This window comes from Micromys minutus (genome assembly GCF_963924665.1).
Source record: "Micromys minutus genome assembly, chromosome: 19".
In the NCBI taxonomy this organism is placed as follows: Eukaryota; Metazoa; Chordata; class Mammalia; order Rodentia; family Muridae; genus Micromys; species Micromys minutus.
Genome location: NC_137954.1, coordinates 33953129 through 33970937, shown reverse-complemented (window position 1 = coordinate 33970937; position 17809 = coordinate 33953129). Strand labels below are relative to the sequence as shown.

At 36.8% G+C, this 17809-nt stretch overlaps 1 protein-coding gene across 10 annotated transcripts in view; it reads left to right on the top strand.

The window, feature by feature from the left end:
- TRIP12 (thyroid hormone receptor interactor 12) overlaps nucleotides 1–17809 on the top strand; it is a 106033-nt gene that overhangs the window by 30771 nt on the left and 57453 nt on the right. For 5 of the 10 annotated variants that reach the window (XM_080933312.1, XM_080933310.1, XM_080933311.1 and 2 more), the window contains exons 3-5: nucleotides 5659–5784; nucleotides 7148–7950; nucleotides 16328–16433. In XM_080933312.1, coding sequence (XP_080789438.1) covers nucleotides 5659–5784; nucleotides 7148–7950; nucleotides 16328–16433 — 1035 coding nt within the window. The remainder of the gene's footprint in view (nucleotides 1–5658; nucleotides 5785–7147; nucleotides 7951–16327; nucleotides 16434–17809) is intronic. The other 5 variants (XM_080933308.1, XM_080933316.1, XM_080933315.1 and 2 more) reach the window with 2 other exon arrangements.

Below are 17809 nucleotides of genomic sequence, written 5' to 3'. Positions count from 1 at the left end.
AAGAAAATAAGATCATTTTTAGTTTCACCACTTAGATAACCATGAAATGTAGTTATGTTCTATGTCCTATTTCCTTTTTTTTGTTGTTGTCTGAATTTTCAACATAAAATAGTATAGTAGGATTAATAGACTATAGTGAACAGTTACTCTCACTGGGTGTATGCTTTCCCAGAATTCTGTAATATTCTTCCACAAGAGAATTGAAATGTTGAGGCGCTTTTATTTTTTTATTTATTTATTTATTTTTTTTGTGATTTGAAATTGCATGATTGGAAGATTCTAGTGCCCTTTTTGTGAAGGCTTATTTTTTTATTTATTTTCTATGAAAGAATATGTGCCTGTTAGTGGATTTGAATGAGGTTATCTTTTTATTCCTGAAGGTGAATTTATAAATGCTAATATATGAACAATTTTGACAACTTTTAACATCTTGTTAAATTGAATTGCTTTTTTTACAAAAAGGTTGTATACTCCTGTTACTTTGTGTATACCCACTTATCAATGGTAATTAATAGAACATAGAATTAGTAATTTAATTTGAGACAGGGTTTCATGTGCTTGAGATGTTCTTGATATTCATTAGCAAAGTATTTTGATTATGCAGTTCTGGTGATTGAACCTTGGGCCTCATGAATACTGAGAAAGCATTGTCAGCTTAGCATTTCATCCCAACAGTGCAGAAAAAATTGCTTGTTGGCAAAAGTTAAAAGCCTTTTTGATTGTTGTGATCTTGCTATATATTGGCCAGATTTATATAATTTCTTGTGAGATGTTCTTTTTGTATGTTTTAATGTGTGGAAGTCTGCAAAATGAAGTCCATTTTTATTCTCTTAAAAGAATAGCCTTTTATTTTTATCCAGAATTGTAGATTTTTTTTTCTTAATAATTTAAAGAGTTTTAAGGCTGGCAGATTGGCTTAGGATGAAAAGGTGCTTTCTGCCACATTTGGTGAGCTTTTTCTACTACTGGACTTCTCTCAGTGGAAGGATGGATGAAACTGACACTCATGGTGGAAGGATGGATGAAACGGATCTCCACATTTGCACCATGGCATACACATAATTGCATGCTTACTCACAAATACATGTATAGGTCTTAAGCTTAAGATTCTGAAAAATCAGTCTAAGTTATATGGAAAGAAATAGACTTAAGAAAGAGAGAAGAGTTGGAGTCTAGAGAGAAGGGTCAGAGAGCTTGAGTTTTGTCTTTGAAATACAGTTTAGAATATAGCTGTTTACACCTGTGTGTCCAGTATCCTGTCTAGCTGTCATTATCTTTTGTTAATTTAAATATTTGCCCTTTTTACTGATGCTCACACATTGGACAGAATTTGATGTTTCTTTCATGATTGGACAGATTATTGCAGTGGTCCAGATTTTATTCTGTAATGTGTGTGTCTAGAACTTCTTTAGTACTTTGTAGAATTGAATAAATTAATTTTTAGAATTTTGTGGAATTAGGAAAATTTTAAAATTTTAGGGTATTGGTACAGTTTACTAAGTAGGCACTGTACCACTGATTGACATTCTGGTCCCAAAGGGAAAAGAATTAGTCAAGATAAACAGGTAAAGAAAAATAAAAATGTGCTTATATTGAAATTTTGATGTTGTAACTTGTTTCGTGTTAGTTTTTCAGTTTGCTTTCCTGTAATTAAGAAAAGTAACTTTCATGTCTCATATTTCAAAGTGATGGTTAATTTTTCATTTCTAGTTTGCTAGATTAGAGTCATAAAGGAGATGTGGGAAGGCAAACCTTTTATACTGAGGAAAGATCTGGAACCTCCATAGAGGGTAGCAAGTCTGCAATCTCCAAAGAGGGGGAGCGCTTTGTCTGCCGGGACCCTCAGACAATAAAGGGGAAATGGAAGGAAGCTAATCTATTTTTCTAACATAACATCTTCTTTTTAATATACAATTAGGGGTCAAATACTGGAAGGGTTAGGAACAATTTAATATTTACAGATTTAGTGTGTTTTTCTAAAAACTTGAAAATTGAATAATTGGACTTCACTTTTCTTACTTGGAGGCTGTGATAAACTTCCCTTAAGAAAATGGCAACACGACTTTGTTGGTATCATTTGAACATTAAGTGAGATAATGTATTTAGCCATCAGTAATAAGATATTTACTGTAGCGTCATAACAGTCATTGCAATTCATAAGTTTCTGAGATCTCTACAGCATTAAATAGATCAGTAGTTTTTTTTTTTTTTTTTTTTTTCCCATTGTTTTGGTGTTTCCTTTTCTCTGGTACTGTGTAAAATATATGCGTGAAACTAAAGTAAGCTATAAGGTTCCAGGTTCTCTTCCTGCTATTTGTTGGGCAGCATGTGGACTTTTGTAAATTTTTTTTCTCTACTTTGGCTGGTATCTGAATTGGTCTTTTGATTGCTATTGATTCTTTACAGGCAGGCTAGATGTTTTGAAAAGCCTAAATAGTCTCTGGTAGAGATAACTAGTAGCTTTGGGAGAATTTCAGTAGAATACCTAGTATATTAAATATTTTGAGACTGAATTCTTTGAGGACAAAGAACCAGACTGATGTTTATTTTCTCATAATACTTGTTGAAATAGGTAAGTATAGTAATTTTTAGCACCAGATACAGGGTTTCTATCATCACGCATTAGTGTGTCAGTCTTTTAGGCCTCCCCACATTCTTTACCCACAATAGGCTGTCACTATGTAGCCCTAGTTGGTTTCTAAATCAGGTCTATCCCACCTGCTTCTGAGTGCTGAGATTCAAGGCATATGCCATAATACCTGACTTCCTTTATTATGTTAAAATGAATTTATATAAACTGTTTGCTTACCACTACTTAAAAACACTAATATGTATTAGCATTTTGCAGAAATAAAAATAAGCAGAAAGCCACTGCCAAGTAACATTTAAATAGATAAATGCTTGGCTATTGATATTTCATTTGTCTATTCATATGTTGGCATCTGTGAGGAGTTGGAATGTGGCAGTACAAAAGTAGATTTCAGTGCCTTAAGTAGACAGATAGTTCTGTTGCTTTATTTGCTTTCCTGGAAATTTGTAACATATAAAGCTGTAAAGCAAATATAGACTTAGAAAATAAGTGTATTTTTCAGGTATCTTACTGTCACATTTCAAGGTGTTTTTCTTAATTCATTTTTATCATGTCTATGTATTTACTAGTGAAACTATTTGCAGCAAACAGATCAGGGATGATCCCCCCCCACCCCTTTAAGTTTTGCAATGCTATATAGATTGGAACCATGGCTTTCATATGCTTGGCAAGCACTCTGCTGCTGAAAAACTCTCAGCCCCATGACTGTGATTTCTGTATTGTGTGCAAACTCCTAGCTTACACATGTAAGATGACAAAATCATGGGTAGCATCACTTTCTATCTAGAAACCATTTCTTTGGCATTCTTACAATATTGAATCTCCTTATCCAAGAATAATTTGAGGCTCTGATTAATTCAAGTTTTCTTCATCTCTGTCCTACACAGATGATTTTGAGTACCGTGTCTTTTTAGTGAGATTATGGCATAGTTGGACAAGGTGGTTTTTATTTTAAAATAATTTTGGTACAAACCCTGGCTTTTCTGTTTATAGCAATTTGACTTCTGAGGTTATTATTTAACTTAAAGTGGCAATAAAACCATTTACCATCCATGTTTCTGTGCAAAAAATGCATCTCATAATGTTAGGAATATAACTGACATTAACACTAGCTACTATAATATTGATCACACAGGCTACTAGGAAAAAATTTGACACCTACTTTAAGAAAAATATATCACAGAGACCCCAATGGAGGAGTTAGGGGAAGGACTAAAGTAGCTGAAGGGCATCAGTGGGAGGGGAGGCTCTTGGTCCTGTGAAGGCTTGATGCCTCAGTGTAGAGAAATGCTAGGGTGGAGAGGCTGTATTGGGTGTGATCAGTTACTTAAGCATGCTCTTGAGTTCAGTCTTCAGTACAAATAACAACAAAGTACAAAACTATGAAAACAATATATATTACCTGGGTGATATAATGTATAGATATTATTTATTGCTTAAGTCTTGTTTCCTGAAAACATAATGGCATACCTTTCTTATAGAACAATTTGCAAAGTTAGGAAAAAACCCAGGGCCCTCTGCATAATCAGCCCAAGTTTTATATCAAGCTGTAACCTAGTCATGAGTTACTTTTAGAAAGGTAACTGTCTTCAGTATTAGTAATACTGTGCTCTCATTCTTCATTTTTATAATGAACATGGGTAGCAATTGTTTTTATTAATAATACTAGTTTTTGTTTTGTTTTTATTTTTTGTTTCTCCCAATGCTGGTTTCCCTGGTACTCTGTAGACCAGGCTGGTATCAAACTCTGCAAATTCCTGACTCTGCCTCCCAAGTACCACCACTGCCAGATTACTAGGTTTTTTTTTTTTTTTTTTTTTTTTTTTTTGGAAATTTATGTGCCTTTTTATTGAATAAAGTAAAACCCGGACTGAAGTTACATAAAAGATATAACAGTTAATAGAATTTCTTCAAACTTGCTTGTTTAGAATAATGCTGCCATTGATAATACAAATTTGTTGTAAATAAACAAAATGTAGGTATATTGAAGTTTTTTGAACATGCACTGATGTTCTGTGGTAATTGTTAAGTATCTCCAGGATGATGTATATGTATATGTCTATTTATTGATTAATTCTATCTTAATTTCTTGTTGTCTTATTTGCTATTTGATGACCACATTGATTTTTCTCTGCAAAACCAGGTTGAAAGTGGGTTTATCCAGTTCTGTATTTGTCTTTTTTCTGTATTACCTGACTTTTAATGTACAAATTGGAAATCATCATTATTTTGTGAGTCACAATTGCTTTTTTTCTACAAAGGTTTTTTTTTTTTTGGTTTTACAGGTTCTCCCCCATACTCTGTGTTGGAGATTGAAACCAAAATCTTGTGCATACTAGCTAGGCATACACTTTACCACTCACTCTGCATAGTTAAAACATAAAACAAAAAACCAGGTTCTTTCCTCTGTGTTGGAGATTGAACCAAGATCTTGTGCATGATAGTTAGGCACACACTTTACCACTCACTGGTCTGTATACACAGCTATAGTAAATGTTTAACAACCATATTCACATCACCCTATTTTTTAAAATGTAAAAAAGCCACACATTTATGGGGTACTATGTAAATGCTTTTGATACCATCATACATTATGTAATAACATTAAAACTTTTATTAAGTTAAATATTCCTATGTTATTTATCATTTCTTTTAAGTATTCAAAGTTCTCAGTTTTGGGAATATGTAGTACATTATCATTTAGTTAGTTACCCTACACTGTGTTGTTTTTGTTTTGTGTGTGAGTGTGTGTGTTTGCACGTGCATGTGAGCATGTACGAAGTGTGAAAATATTAGAATTTCTGTAATGAAACTTGGAAAAATGCTTAAATAAGCACAATATGCATTTTGGTAACTGATATTTAGGAATCTTACCCTTTGGGTATAGAGGTGGTTGGTTCTAAAACAAAATTCTCAGATTATCTGATAGGATCACAATTTAATTAATATTTGGGGGATGTGTAGGTCAACTGATTGGGAGGCTTTTTAATGTAAAAATATTTCACTTTCAATACTGCATTTTCATCTCAGTGTCCTGATAGATTTCTGTTTTGATTTTCTGCTGACAGGTCACATTTAGGGCAGGCAAAACGTAAGGGATATATCCCTCCTGAGAGTAGAAAATCTAATTTTAAGGCACCCAAAGTGCAATCTAATACTACTACTGAACTGTCAAGGGGACACCTTTCTAAAAGGTAAATTTTCACATTGCTTATACAATTTCAAGGAAGACTTAAATTAAATTTGAATTATTTTATAATATTAAAGCTTATGTGTGAAGTTATCTTAAATGTCACTACCATTTTTTTCTCTGTATTTTATTCACTTTTCAGTGGTATTGCTGATACCTACCTTAGGCCATGAAATTTTTTACTTGTTTAGGAGTATGTGGTTCCTTATTTGCATAACAAAACCATGATAGGTATTTTAAAAAACCGTGTGTGTGTGTGTGTGTGTGTGTGTGTGTGTGTGTGTGTGTATACATATGTGTGTACATGAATACCACTGCCCATAGAAGCCAGAAGAGGGCATTGGATTCCCTAGAGCTGGAGTTAGAGGTAGTTGTAAGCAACCTGGTATAGGTTTTGGGAACCGAGTTCATGTTCTATTAAGAGTAAGTAACAACTGCTTTTACTTAAATGCCTTTCCCCCAGTTGTCAGCATTTCAAGGTGTCATTTAACATCTTCTTTAATGCTGAGTGCTAGAACCTGTTTAAATCAGTATTATTGTTGTTAGTCTATGTGTCAGTATTCTTTAAAAAAAATGTGTGTGTGTGTATATACATACACACACATATAATGTGCATATGTTTACATATATGTGGATGCTAGAGGAGACCAAAAGGGGGCTTTGGGTCCCCTAGAGCTGGAGTTACTTGTTGTGAGCTACTATGTGGGTGCTGAGAATCGAACCCTGGTCCTCAGCAAGAGCATCAAGTACTCTAAGCCACTGAGCCATCTCTCCAGATCTTGGATTAGTAGGAGGCTTTGTAAAAGGGGTGTTACTTACTATATAAAAATTCTTTGATTTACAAGATGATATCTAACCTTTCAGAAAATGCTTATTTCTTCTGTACACTAAGAAAACATTTGTCTTTAGAAAAGAGCTTCTGAATTCAAACTCAGTAGTTCTGAACCACTAAGCATTTTTGTTAGTGTCAGAGATGTTTGGATCAAAGAGTACTCTCACTTTGATCTGGACATGGTAGCAGAAGCTTAAAATCCCAGCACACGGGAAGTGGAGGCTGGAGAACCAGTGTGTTCAAAGAAAACACTGTCTTAACTGAAAACCTTTTTATAGACCATTTTGGGCTACAGGAGAGATAATACCACTTCCTTCCCCACTCCCATAAGAACAAAGTACATTTAAAAATCACAGCACTTTCCTTCAATTTTCAACTTTTTGAAAATGTTAATAGTGGACTTCTCAGGCTTTGTTCCACCACCTTTCCCCCCAAAGTCCCAGAAATTTAAGGGAGTTGGGAACCTAAGTGTTGTTAGAAGACAGATTTACTCATGACAACCTATCTCTAACTCTTTTCTTATTTAACCTCTTAGAAGCTGCAGTTCATCATCTGCTGTCATAGTTCCACAACCAGAGGATCCAGACAGAGCCAATACTTCAGAAAGGCAGAAAACGGGGCAGGTGCCTAAAAAAGACAATTCTCGAGGAGTGAAGCGCAGTGCTAGTCCAGACTACAACAGGACCAATTCTCCTAGCTCTGCGAAAAAGCCCAGAGCATTTCAACATATTGAGTCTCTCTCAGAAACCAATAAGCCACATAGTAAGTCAAAGAAGAGACATTTAGATCAGGAGCAACAACCGAAATCTGCACAATTGCCATCAACAAGCAAGGCTCACACCAGAAAGAGTGTGGCTGCTGGTAGTTCACGGAGTCAGAAAAGAAAAAGGACAGAGAGTTCTTGTGTTAAGAGTGGCTCTGGGTCCGAATCAACTGGTATCGAAGAGAGATCTGCAAAACCCACCAAGCTGGCTTCAAAATCAGCCACCTCAGCCAAAGCTGGGTGTAGCACCATCACCGATTCTTCTTCTGCTGCCTCTACTTCCTCCTCATCTTCAGCTGTAGCCTCGGCCTCTTCTACTGTTCCAGCAGGTGCCAGGGTGAAACAAGGAAAAGACCAGAACAAGGCCAGGCGTTCCCGTTCAGCATCCAGCCCTAGTCCCAGAAGAAGTAGCAGGGAAAAAGAACAGAGTAAAACTGGTGGCTCTTCAAAATTTGATTGGGCTGCTCGATTCAGCCCCAAAGTTAGCCTACCTAAAACAAAACTGTCTCTTCCAGGGTCTTCTAAGTCAGAGACATCAAAACCTGGACCTTCTGGATTACAGGCCAAATTAGCAAGTAAGTTTATGGGAAGGTCTTTGTTTACTTAAAGAACATCTCTTGGTCAGGAGTGATTTTGCTTTCAAATCAGTTTTATTTTTTCTGTTTTGTTTGGATTTATTTTATCTTCATATAAGAATGCATGTTAGTTGAAATACAAGTTAAATTTGGATAACTTTAAGGATAATATGCTAAGTAATCATATTTTGGTGTCTGTCTTTGTCTTTATAGTATCTAATACTCAGTTACTTTCTAATGTCAACCCTGAGAAAGTTATTTATTCTGTACTACATTAAAAAAAGATTTATTATATATGAGTATACTGTACTGTCTTCAGACACACCAGAAGAGGGCACCAGATCCCATTATAGATGGTTGTGAGCCACCATGTGGTTGCTGTGAATTGAACTCAGGACCTCTGGAAGAGCGTTAGTGCTCTTAACCACTGAGCCATCTCTCCAGCCCCTGTACTAGATTTTAAAGCAATATTTTATAACTTTTAAGGTGCTTTTAAAAGATGATTGTTTCATCCTTTCCACATACTTCTGGGTACTTAATTTAATGGAAAGAATATCGTTCTCTTGAAACTTGTAGAAGAGTAGATGCAATACATCCAAGCAAAGAAACAGATAGAATAAGCACAGTGCTATATGTTTTTCTTCTTGAACTAGCCTTTGAGATGCAAACACACGCACACTCTCCCCCATCCACCTTACCTTCTTCAGGAGCCTTTCTCTTTAAAGCTGATGGGAAAAGATGATGCTGATGATGCTGACCTTCTAACTGCTCATACTGTATGGTCGAAGCTGTTCCTCCCTGTTTTATATAAGACTATAGAAAGGATAGAGAGAGACTAAGAGAGCAGTGAGCCACATCCTTTTCATAGTTTTTTTTTTTTTTTTTTTGGTGTTGGTGGGAGTTGTTTGGAAATAAGGTTTCAGGAGTGGAGAGATGGCTCAGTGGTTAAAAGCACTGACTGCTTTTCCAAAGGTTCTGAGTTCAATCCCTAGCAACCACATGGTGGCTCAAAACTCTCTGTATTGGGATCTGATACCCTCTTCTGCATACATGCAAGCAGAATACTGTAGACATAATAAATCTTAAAAAGAAATAAGATTTCTTTATGTATCCTTCTTTGGCTGTCCTAGAACTATCTCTGTAGCCCAGGCTGGCCCCGAGTTCACAGAGATTGCCTGCCTCTGCCTCCTGAGTGCTGAGACCTAAGGCATGCACTATCACTAACCTGGCACAGTTTTATTTTCTAAAAAACTAAAGGTTTTCTTTTCTTTTTTTTTTAAATTCTTGACCCAGTCTCAGCATGTCGCTTAAGTACTTTCAAGTACTGTGATCTTCATATTTTTGCCAGAGATTATGGGTATATACGTTGGAATTCAGGTAGTTTTCTCTTTTGAGTTATTTTATGAGACTGGTTTGATAGACTACGGTATTTCTTGGTTATTGAAAGCTTTTGAGTACTTGCTGCTAGCATTTCTTAAAAGAACTAATTTGTTTGTGTTTGTTTTGTTTATGTATATGTGTGTGGGTACACATGCCATATGTGGAGGTGTGAAGACATTGCTTTGTGGAATTTAGGTCATCACACCTAGTGGCAAGTGCCTTTACTGGCTGAACCATCTGATGAGCCCTTTCACTAACATTCTTGTTCAACTTCAGCTAATGTTGAATCAGCCTAACTCAAAAATAGTCAACTAAGATGTTAACTCTGTTTAGTACTAAATCTCTATGTATATACACGTACGTAGGCATGTGCTATGGTGCTTGGGGAGGCCAGAGGACAACTTGTTCTCTTACACTTGTCATGGTGTCTTTATATTTGTCATTAAGTAAAAACTATCTGCTCAACATTTTTTTTTTGTTTACATATATCATATGATTGTTGGAAAGGTGCCATCATTTAAAGTGATACAGGTAATGGATCGGGATTTGCAAGTTTAGTAGTTTGCAGTCAAATGGAATGAAAGACTTGTTCACAGCTTGACCTCTCTGCGCCTAGGTTTTCTTGATAGTTGGAAATACTAAATATCAACTCCTATCCCTTCTCACTTGAAGTGAAATAATAGCATATAGCTTTCTCTGGGGGTATCTGAGCTGGGTAGTTTTCATAGCTAGTGAATTGAATTGGCTCTATATTGCATTGCAGATGATTCAGATTCTCCCTTCTCAATACTTCACTCAAGTTAATTATCTCATTTTGTTCTTATTTCTTAAGGTAGGTTGTTCCATGGCCAAGTGAGGACAATAAATACTAAAGGGCTACTATATCTTCAACCTCTTCTCCTGGGTTGGCTTTCTTTCTTTCATTTCTAATGAGACAGGATCTCTGTGCATGTAAGGTCATTCTGTACCCCGGGTTTGAACTCTTAATTTATTTTTATTTCATGTGCATTTGTGTTTTGCCTGCATGTATGTCTGTGTGAGGGTGTCAGATCTTGGAGTCACATGCAGTTGTGAACTGCTATTTGGGTGCTGGAATTGAACTGGTGTCCTTTGGAAGAACATTTAGTGGCCTTAACTTCTGAGCCATCTCTCCAGCCCCCTAGGCTTTAACTCTTGATCTTCTTGCTTGAGCCTCGAAAATGTAGAAATTATATGCATGCAACACTGTTTACTGAGCTTCCTTTTCTGAACAGACAACACGTAAACTTATGTGTGTTTTGCCTCTATTTATGTCTGTTTGCCATGTGCATGCCTGGTTCCCTTTTTGGTAGAGAGTTTCAGATTCCCAGGAACCAGAGTTATAGACTGTTGTGAGCTGCCATTGGGTACTGGAAATCAAACCAGGGATGAATAACCACTAACGACTCTTAAGGAAGGAATAGTTTTTAGGGATGGGTATGGTGGTCCACACCTTCAATCCCAGCTCTCTTGAGGCAGAAGCAGAGTTTGAGGCAATTAGGACTATGTAATAAGATCCTTTTTCAGGGCTGGGGAGATGGCTCACAACCATCAGTAATGATATCTGATGCCCTCTTCTGGAGTGTCTGAAAACAGCAACAGTGTACTCTCATTCAGAAAATAAATAAATCTTATTTTTTTAAAAAGATCCTTTTTCAAGAAAAGGGGAGAGGAAGGCAGGGGGAGGGTTTTAAATAAGTATATATTAATTGTACAAAATGGGTTTCATCAGTTCTTCATAAGTGCATGTAATTTAGTCATAGCTATTTCCTTTCGTTTGTTTCTCTCTGAAAAATCCCCTTACTTCCCCAACTTAAATGTGCATGCCTCTTTTTGTATGTGTTAGTGAATAAATTTTACCAGGGCCACTTACAGGATTATTATGAGGGATTATTTCTAGGACATTTACCTAACCACCTATGCCTTTATCATCAATTTCTTAAAATATGTATAAATTTTAAGGTTGAAAGGGTGGGTGTCTCTGAGCCTTTTCCCTTTATAGGACAGATTGCTGATGAGACTAGTCTTAGTGAGATCATGTGAAGTTGCTTAAGGATCAGGATTAGGATTACAAAACGAAGTCATATTGGGGAGATAGCATTTCTTTCTCCCGCTTATTCCCTTTCCATAACCTTTTTATTTTCTAAATAAAATTACATTTATTTGTGTTAAGTGTGCATGATGGTTCACAGGTGTCATTTAGTGTATGTTGAGGTCAGAAGACAAATTGTGGAAGTTTCCTTCTACCCTGTCAGTTCCAGGAATCAAACTCTGGTCCCAGGCCTCTTCCTCCCTCTCCATCTCGTGTGTGTTGGGGATGGGAGAATGAGTAGTTGGCAGGGTGGTGGCTTCTTTCTACCTTCCACTTTAGATTCTAGGGACTGAACAGCTCTGTTCCAGACTGTCTTCCTCCCTCTCCTGCAATGCTTCTTGCACTTTGTAGGGCATGATCTGGATGTCCCTTTAAAGCATTCAGCACTCTTTCATTCTTACTAGTCTGTATTATTGGCACTGAGCACTGAGAGATATTTATCTCACCAAATAGTCCCACCAATCTGAGCATAAACATAGTTACTTAGAAGGAAATATGATAAGCACACCATGTATATTTAGCAATCCACATTAAAATTAGCGGTAAAAGCTTTCTGAATAGACTCCTATCTTCTGCAGTAACAAATGTGAACTCTTTTCTGTGGATCATCAAGTTTGATCAGAAAGCAGTTGGTTACCTATTTCACAGTCCTGTCATTATTGTCTCAGTTGGCTCATCTGGCCATGATTCATTCACAGCTGAGCCAAAGCTCTCAACAGTCTTAGACCACTTACCACCAGCACTATGAGGGCTAGGCAGTGAAAAGAGGGACTCGTAAGCTCAGTACTAGCTTTTTCCCCCTGTATCCTTTCTTCTAGGATTATGGCAACTTCAGTAATAGGGTTTTTTATTATCGAATTTGACTATTGTTTATTTTTTGGTAGATTTTATGGGCCTTCATGAGCATTGTGTAGAGAGACAGCACAAACTCAATTAAACTTGCTTTACATTATCATTTATATTATCAGACTTCATTTTGCAATGCCATTTTCTCAGACTGTTGTATGTGGTTGGCACTTTTCCTAATCTCACTGCTACTACTTGTTCTAATGATAGCCCAAGCTATTGAAATTAGGGAAGGAGCTTTTTTTTTTTTTTTTTTTTTTTTTTTTTTTTTTTTTAAAGCATCCAGTAAGTACTGGTTATGATATTAGTTGTATATGTTTTTAAAATAGTGGTTTAGAATAAATTCAGGAATTTTATCCAGGGGTCAGAACAACTTTCCTGAGCACTTTATACATTTAAAGTGGGAGATAGTAATTCGGGTTTGAAGATAGCCTTTTGTGAAATCCTTGCTTTCTTCACTGTTTTCCTTCCCCCTCCTTTCTACCCTGTTAGTTTTCATGTTTTACTAATTAAAAATAGATTTCTTAATATTAAGACCTTTGAGAAATAAAAAGGTGCACTTTTGCTGATAATTGCAGAATCCATATTACATTATTGGCCATATATTTGCTGTTTTGGGTTTTTGAAATAGGGTCTGTCTACATAGCTTTGTGTCCTGAAACTCAAACTAATTATACACCAGGCCCTCCTCAAACTCAAAGATCTGACTGCTTCTGTCTCTTTAAGTGCTGGGGTTGAAGGTGTGTTGCACAATGCCCTGCTGCCTTGGTTTTTGTTTAAAAAATAAAAGCAGTTTTAGAACAAAAGACTAGCCAATATTTTCTGTGCTTTTGCTTGATAGTCATGGATCATTTCATTTGTCTATCAGATTTCTATGCAAGTAGTATTCTGAGATTACAGGTAGAACATGGAGCGAATGGCTAATAGCTTCTGTTCAAAATCCTAGTGCTGATATTGAAACCCAGGCCATTCTGAAATTGGTCTTAAAGCAAAAATGCATAGCAATGAAGAGATTAAAAGAAAGGGATCTGTTACTGGCTTCGAGATATGTTTTGTGGGAGAAGGTTGGAAGTATAGAGCAACAGTCTTGGACTTGAATCCTACCTCTGTCATTATTTTAGCAGGTGATGAATGCAGGAAAGGTTATAAAATTTATTGTGAAATGGCCATAATACTTAAAGAGTAAGTGCATATCTGTAGAGACTTATTCTTAACATAGTCTCACAAAATGTAGGAAGCTGAAAGTAAGTACCTTCAGCAAACAGCAGTATTTTGGGTGTTGTGCAAATTCGTTTTTACACTGGGAACACTCAGATGTTGGTTTCATGACAGTTTTATGAAAAACTAAATGTTCAATTATAGTAGACACTGTGACTATGGCAAGTCTTGTAAAGGAGAATATTTGAGGTTGGCTTAACAGTTTCAGAGATTTAGTTCATTATTATTATGTGGGAAGTTTGGCAGCACTCAGGCAGTAGGCCACCCCCCCTTTTTTTTCTTATTTAATGTGAGTAATTTGTTACTGTCCTCAGACATCAGAAGAGGGCATCTTGTTTCATTATAGATAATTGAGAGCCTGCTTGTGGCTGGGAATTTAACTAAGAACCTCTGGCAGAGGAGCCAGTGCTTTTTACCACTGACCAGTCTCTAGCTCCCTAGGCCACACCTTAATAATGCCATTCCCTATGGGCTTACAAGGGCCATTTTCTCTCAAACCACTACTTGTAGTTAGGGCCAATCTTGCCTAATCTTATTTTCAAAATACAGGAATATTCTGTCTGTGTGCCTTTGTCTTTCTGGTCTAGGCATTATAAGTCTGAAGGTCAGAGGACAACTTTATAGAACCAGTTCTTTTCAGACTTGTACCGAAGTACCATTATTCACTGAAGCATCTTGTGGGCATCAATCCCCCCCCCCCCCCAAATCCCAGGCAGAATTTGACTTCAAGTTGAGGAGCTGGCTTCTGATTAGGCTGATTTGCTGCCTAATGGTTGCTTATACTATATTCTATAATGAAACATCATCTGTTAATATTTTTAGGTTTTTCTTAGGTTGATAAAATTTCACAGGGAAGATTCTTTGAAATTCTGAAATTGATGGTGTGTCAAAGCTCTGAGGAGCTTAAACTAAGACTCCTGGGGTTTTGGGGTGGAGAATTATGTCTTATTTATTTGTGACGGTCTCCTTTAATCAAGGATTTCTGTAATTCACTTGTAAAATATACTGGGTTCAGAAAGTTACCCAGGTGTATAATTGGAAGCTATGCAGGAAATCTGTAATCTGGATCTGGAAATCTGGTAGCTCCATAAACTCCTCATCATTGAATCTTTGGTTTTAGCCTCAAAAATGTGGTTCTATATATTGTGTGTCTGTAGAATCAGTTTTGATTGATCTTCGTCTTCTACCTTTTGCATTTGGACTGAAGTACCGAATATGTTTGCTTTTCACTTGGAAATTTGATTTGTGATTGTAGCTCTTTCATTGTTACCAACTTTGTGGATTTATGTATCAGATGTTTGTTGTTTCTGTCCTAGGACTCAACTCTTTACCAGGCTGGCCTCAAACTCAGATTTACATGTCTCTGCCTCCAAAGCATTGGGACCAGAGGTTTATGCCAGATTTTTCTTTTTCTTTTTTGTAATGAGTACATTGTAGCTGTCTTCAGACACACTAGAAGAGGTCATAAGATCCCATTACTGGTTATGAGTGACCATGTGGTTGCTAGGAATTGAACTTAGGACCTCTGGAAGAGTGGACCTCTGGAAGAGCAGTCAGTGCTCTTAACCACTGAGCCATCTCTCCAACCCCAAAGGCTTCATCTTAAACCTGGACTTCAGAGTTAAAAGGAAAAGAGGCTGGCTGGGTGCTTTTAATCCCAGCACTCAGGAGGCAGTTTTAAAATGCCATCTTAGTAGCATTTTTCGAAGGGAGAGAAATTAGCGCATGTTTTTAAAGTTTTTTTTTTTTCTTATTCTATAGGCAAGAGTTTTTCTATGCATATGCACTGACCTTTTTAATGACAGTAGGTGGTTCTTTGCTTTAATCCCGTTTCTGTTCCTATCATGTTAAGTAGAAAGATACATCTAACATGACATTCTTATTTTGCTTATTTTTTTTGCCTTTTAAGACAGGCTTTCTCTGTGTAGTCCTGGCTTTTGTGGAACCCAGTCTGTAGACCAGGATGGTTTCAACTTAGAGATCTGCCTGCCTCTGCCTCCTGAGTGCTGGATTAAAGGCCTGTGCCACCTCCTTTTAGCTTTTAAGAGATTTTCAAGTGATTTATTATAAGTAAAAGTTGTTTGCTATTTTAATTTATATACTATATATTTACTATTCTCCTCCCTTTTGATTTTAAATGTTTTTGATTTAAACATGGTCTTGTATAACTCATGTGCCTTTGAAATCACTGTGTAGCAGAGGTAATCTTGAATAAATTTCTCTCTTTCTGTAAGATAGCCTCTTGTAGCCCAGGATTATATTGAACACAGTCCTCCCATTTCTACACCCAATTACAAAGGTTTATATAGCATGTTCCACAAGTGGCTGTTTTTTTTTTTTTAATATTAAATCTGTTGTCAGCTCCGTTGGCAGTATGCACTTGTGCTCTGTCTCCTTTTACCAAGGATAAAGCTGAAGGGGTTAAGTGAGAAAGCCTAGGTGTGTGACTGCATCAAGAAAGTAAATGAAGAGCTGGATGACTGTGGTCCATGGATTTACTCCCCAGCACTTGGGAGGCAGAGGCAGATAGATCTCTGAGTTTGGGGATAGCCAGGGCTACATAGTGGGACCCTTTCTTGAAAAATAAAAACAAACAAATGAATGCTGAAATTAAAGACATGTACCACCGAGCTCTCTCTCTCTCTCTCTCTCTCTCTCTCTCTCTCTCTCTCTCTCTCTCTCTCTCTCTCTCTCTCTCTCTCTCTCTCTCTCTCTCTGTTTGGGCTGAGTGATTATACTGATTGAGGAAAGAACTTGTAGGCTTTTAAAAAGCAAAGGTTCCTAGAGATTTAATTAATACTAACTTTTCTACATTTTGTAAAGGTTTAAGAAAGTCTACCAAGAAGCGCAGTGAGTCCCCACCTGCTGAGCTCCCCAGTTTGAGGAGGAGCACACGCCAAAAGACCACGGGCTCCTGTGCTAGTACCAGGTAATTAATTAATTTAGTATTTTTTTCTCAGCTTTGATCAAAATCTTTCTGTACATAATATTACCCAAATTTTCCTTTCCCTTTTCACCCTGCCCTGACCCCAATCCTCCACATTACGTACCCCCTCTTTTCTTTTTTAACTTACCTTCCTTTCTCCCTCCTCTTCCATTGTTTATGACAGGATCTTGGTTTATGTCCTAGGTAGCCTGCTACTTTTAATCTTCATTTGCTTCAGTCTCTTAAGTGATGGCAACAGGGGTATGTTCTATACCTAGCCCAGTTAATATGCATAACAATGTAATTTAATATTAAACAAAACTAATGGAATAACTTTATGCAAATTTTTTTAAAAAAAGCCAAACAAACCTCCTTCTCCTTCTTTAGTAGGGTTTCTTTGTGTAGCCCTGTCTGTCCTGAAAGTCATTGTAGGGCAGGCTGGTCTTGAACTCACAGAGATCCAGATGCTTCTGGAGTGCTGGAATTAAAAGGCACCCCCCCCCCCAATCTAAGTGGACCATTAGAACAAATATTGCATGATTCCAGTTATATATAATTTGCACTAATTATCAGTGGAATTAAAGAGTAAACTCAGTAAGGTGTGGTTTGGCTGAGTAATCCTAAAACCTGGAGGAAGAGGCAAAGTACACCTTGGTATACATAGCTAGTTCCAGGACAGAAAAAGCTATATAGAGAGACTTTAATTTGTCCCAAAGCTGGCAAATTAAAAACATCAAAATGAAAGCTGTCTTCAGACACCAGAAGAAAAACTGCAGCACTTGTCAGACACACCAGAAACGGGCATCAGAACCATTACAGATGGTTGTGAGCCACCATATGGTTGTTGGAAATTGAGCTTAGGACCTCTGGAAGAACAGAGTTCTTAACTGATGAGCCATCTCTCCATCATGAAGCCCAACTTTCATAATCAAAGCCCCAAAGGCATAACACAAGTAGTGTTAGTTTTTAAACTTGTTTACTCTTTTGCTAAGATGAGGCATTTACAGTTAATTTCTAGTATCTAATGAGCTTCTATGCTTATTTCAGAGTGAAAATCTTTGAGGGTAGCAACTTGTAAATGCAGGATGCTTAGCCTAAAATACTGTGAAAATAAATGTTAGATGAATTTGAATCTCTTATGTGCAGCTTGGTAAGTTAGGTTTTGAATGAAATATTTACTTATGAAGGAAAGATTAATTAATCTTTCCCAGTTCTTTTTAGCTTTTACTAAGAAAGCAGCTCAAGTCCTCAGGTAATTGAAAGCTTCATTTTCATGCTTACTAATTGCTCACTATTTGATTTCAGTGGTGGTCTAGCCTTAGGCTTTATCATATCCTCAGGTAAATCAGGTAACCGTGTCTCAGTATTTGTAATGTTGG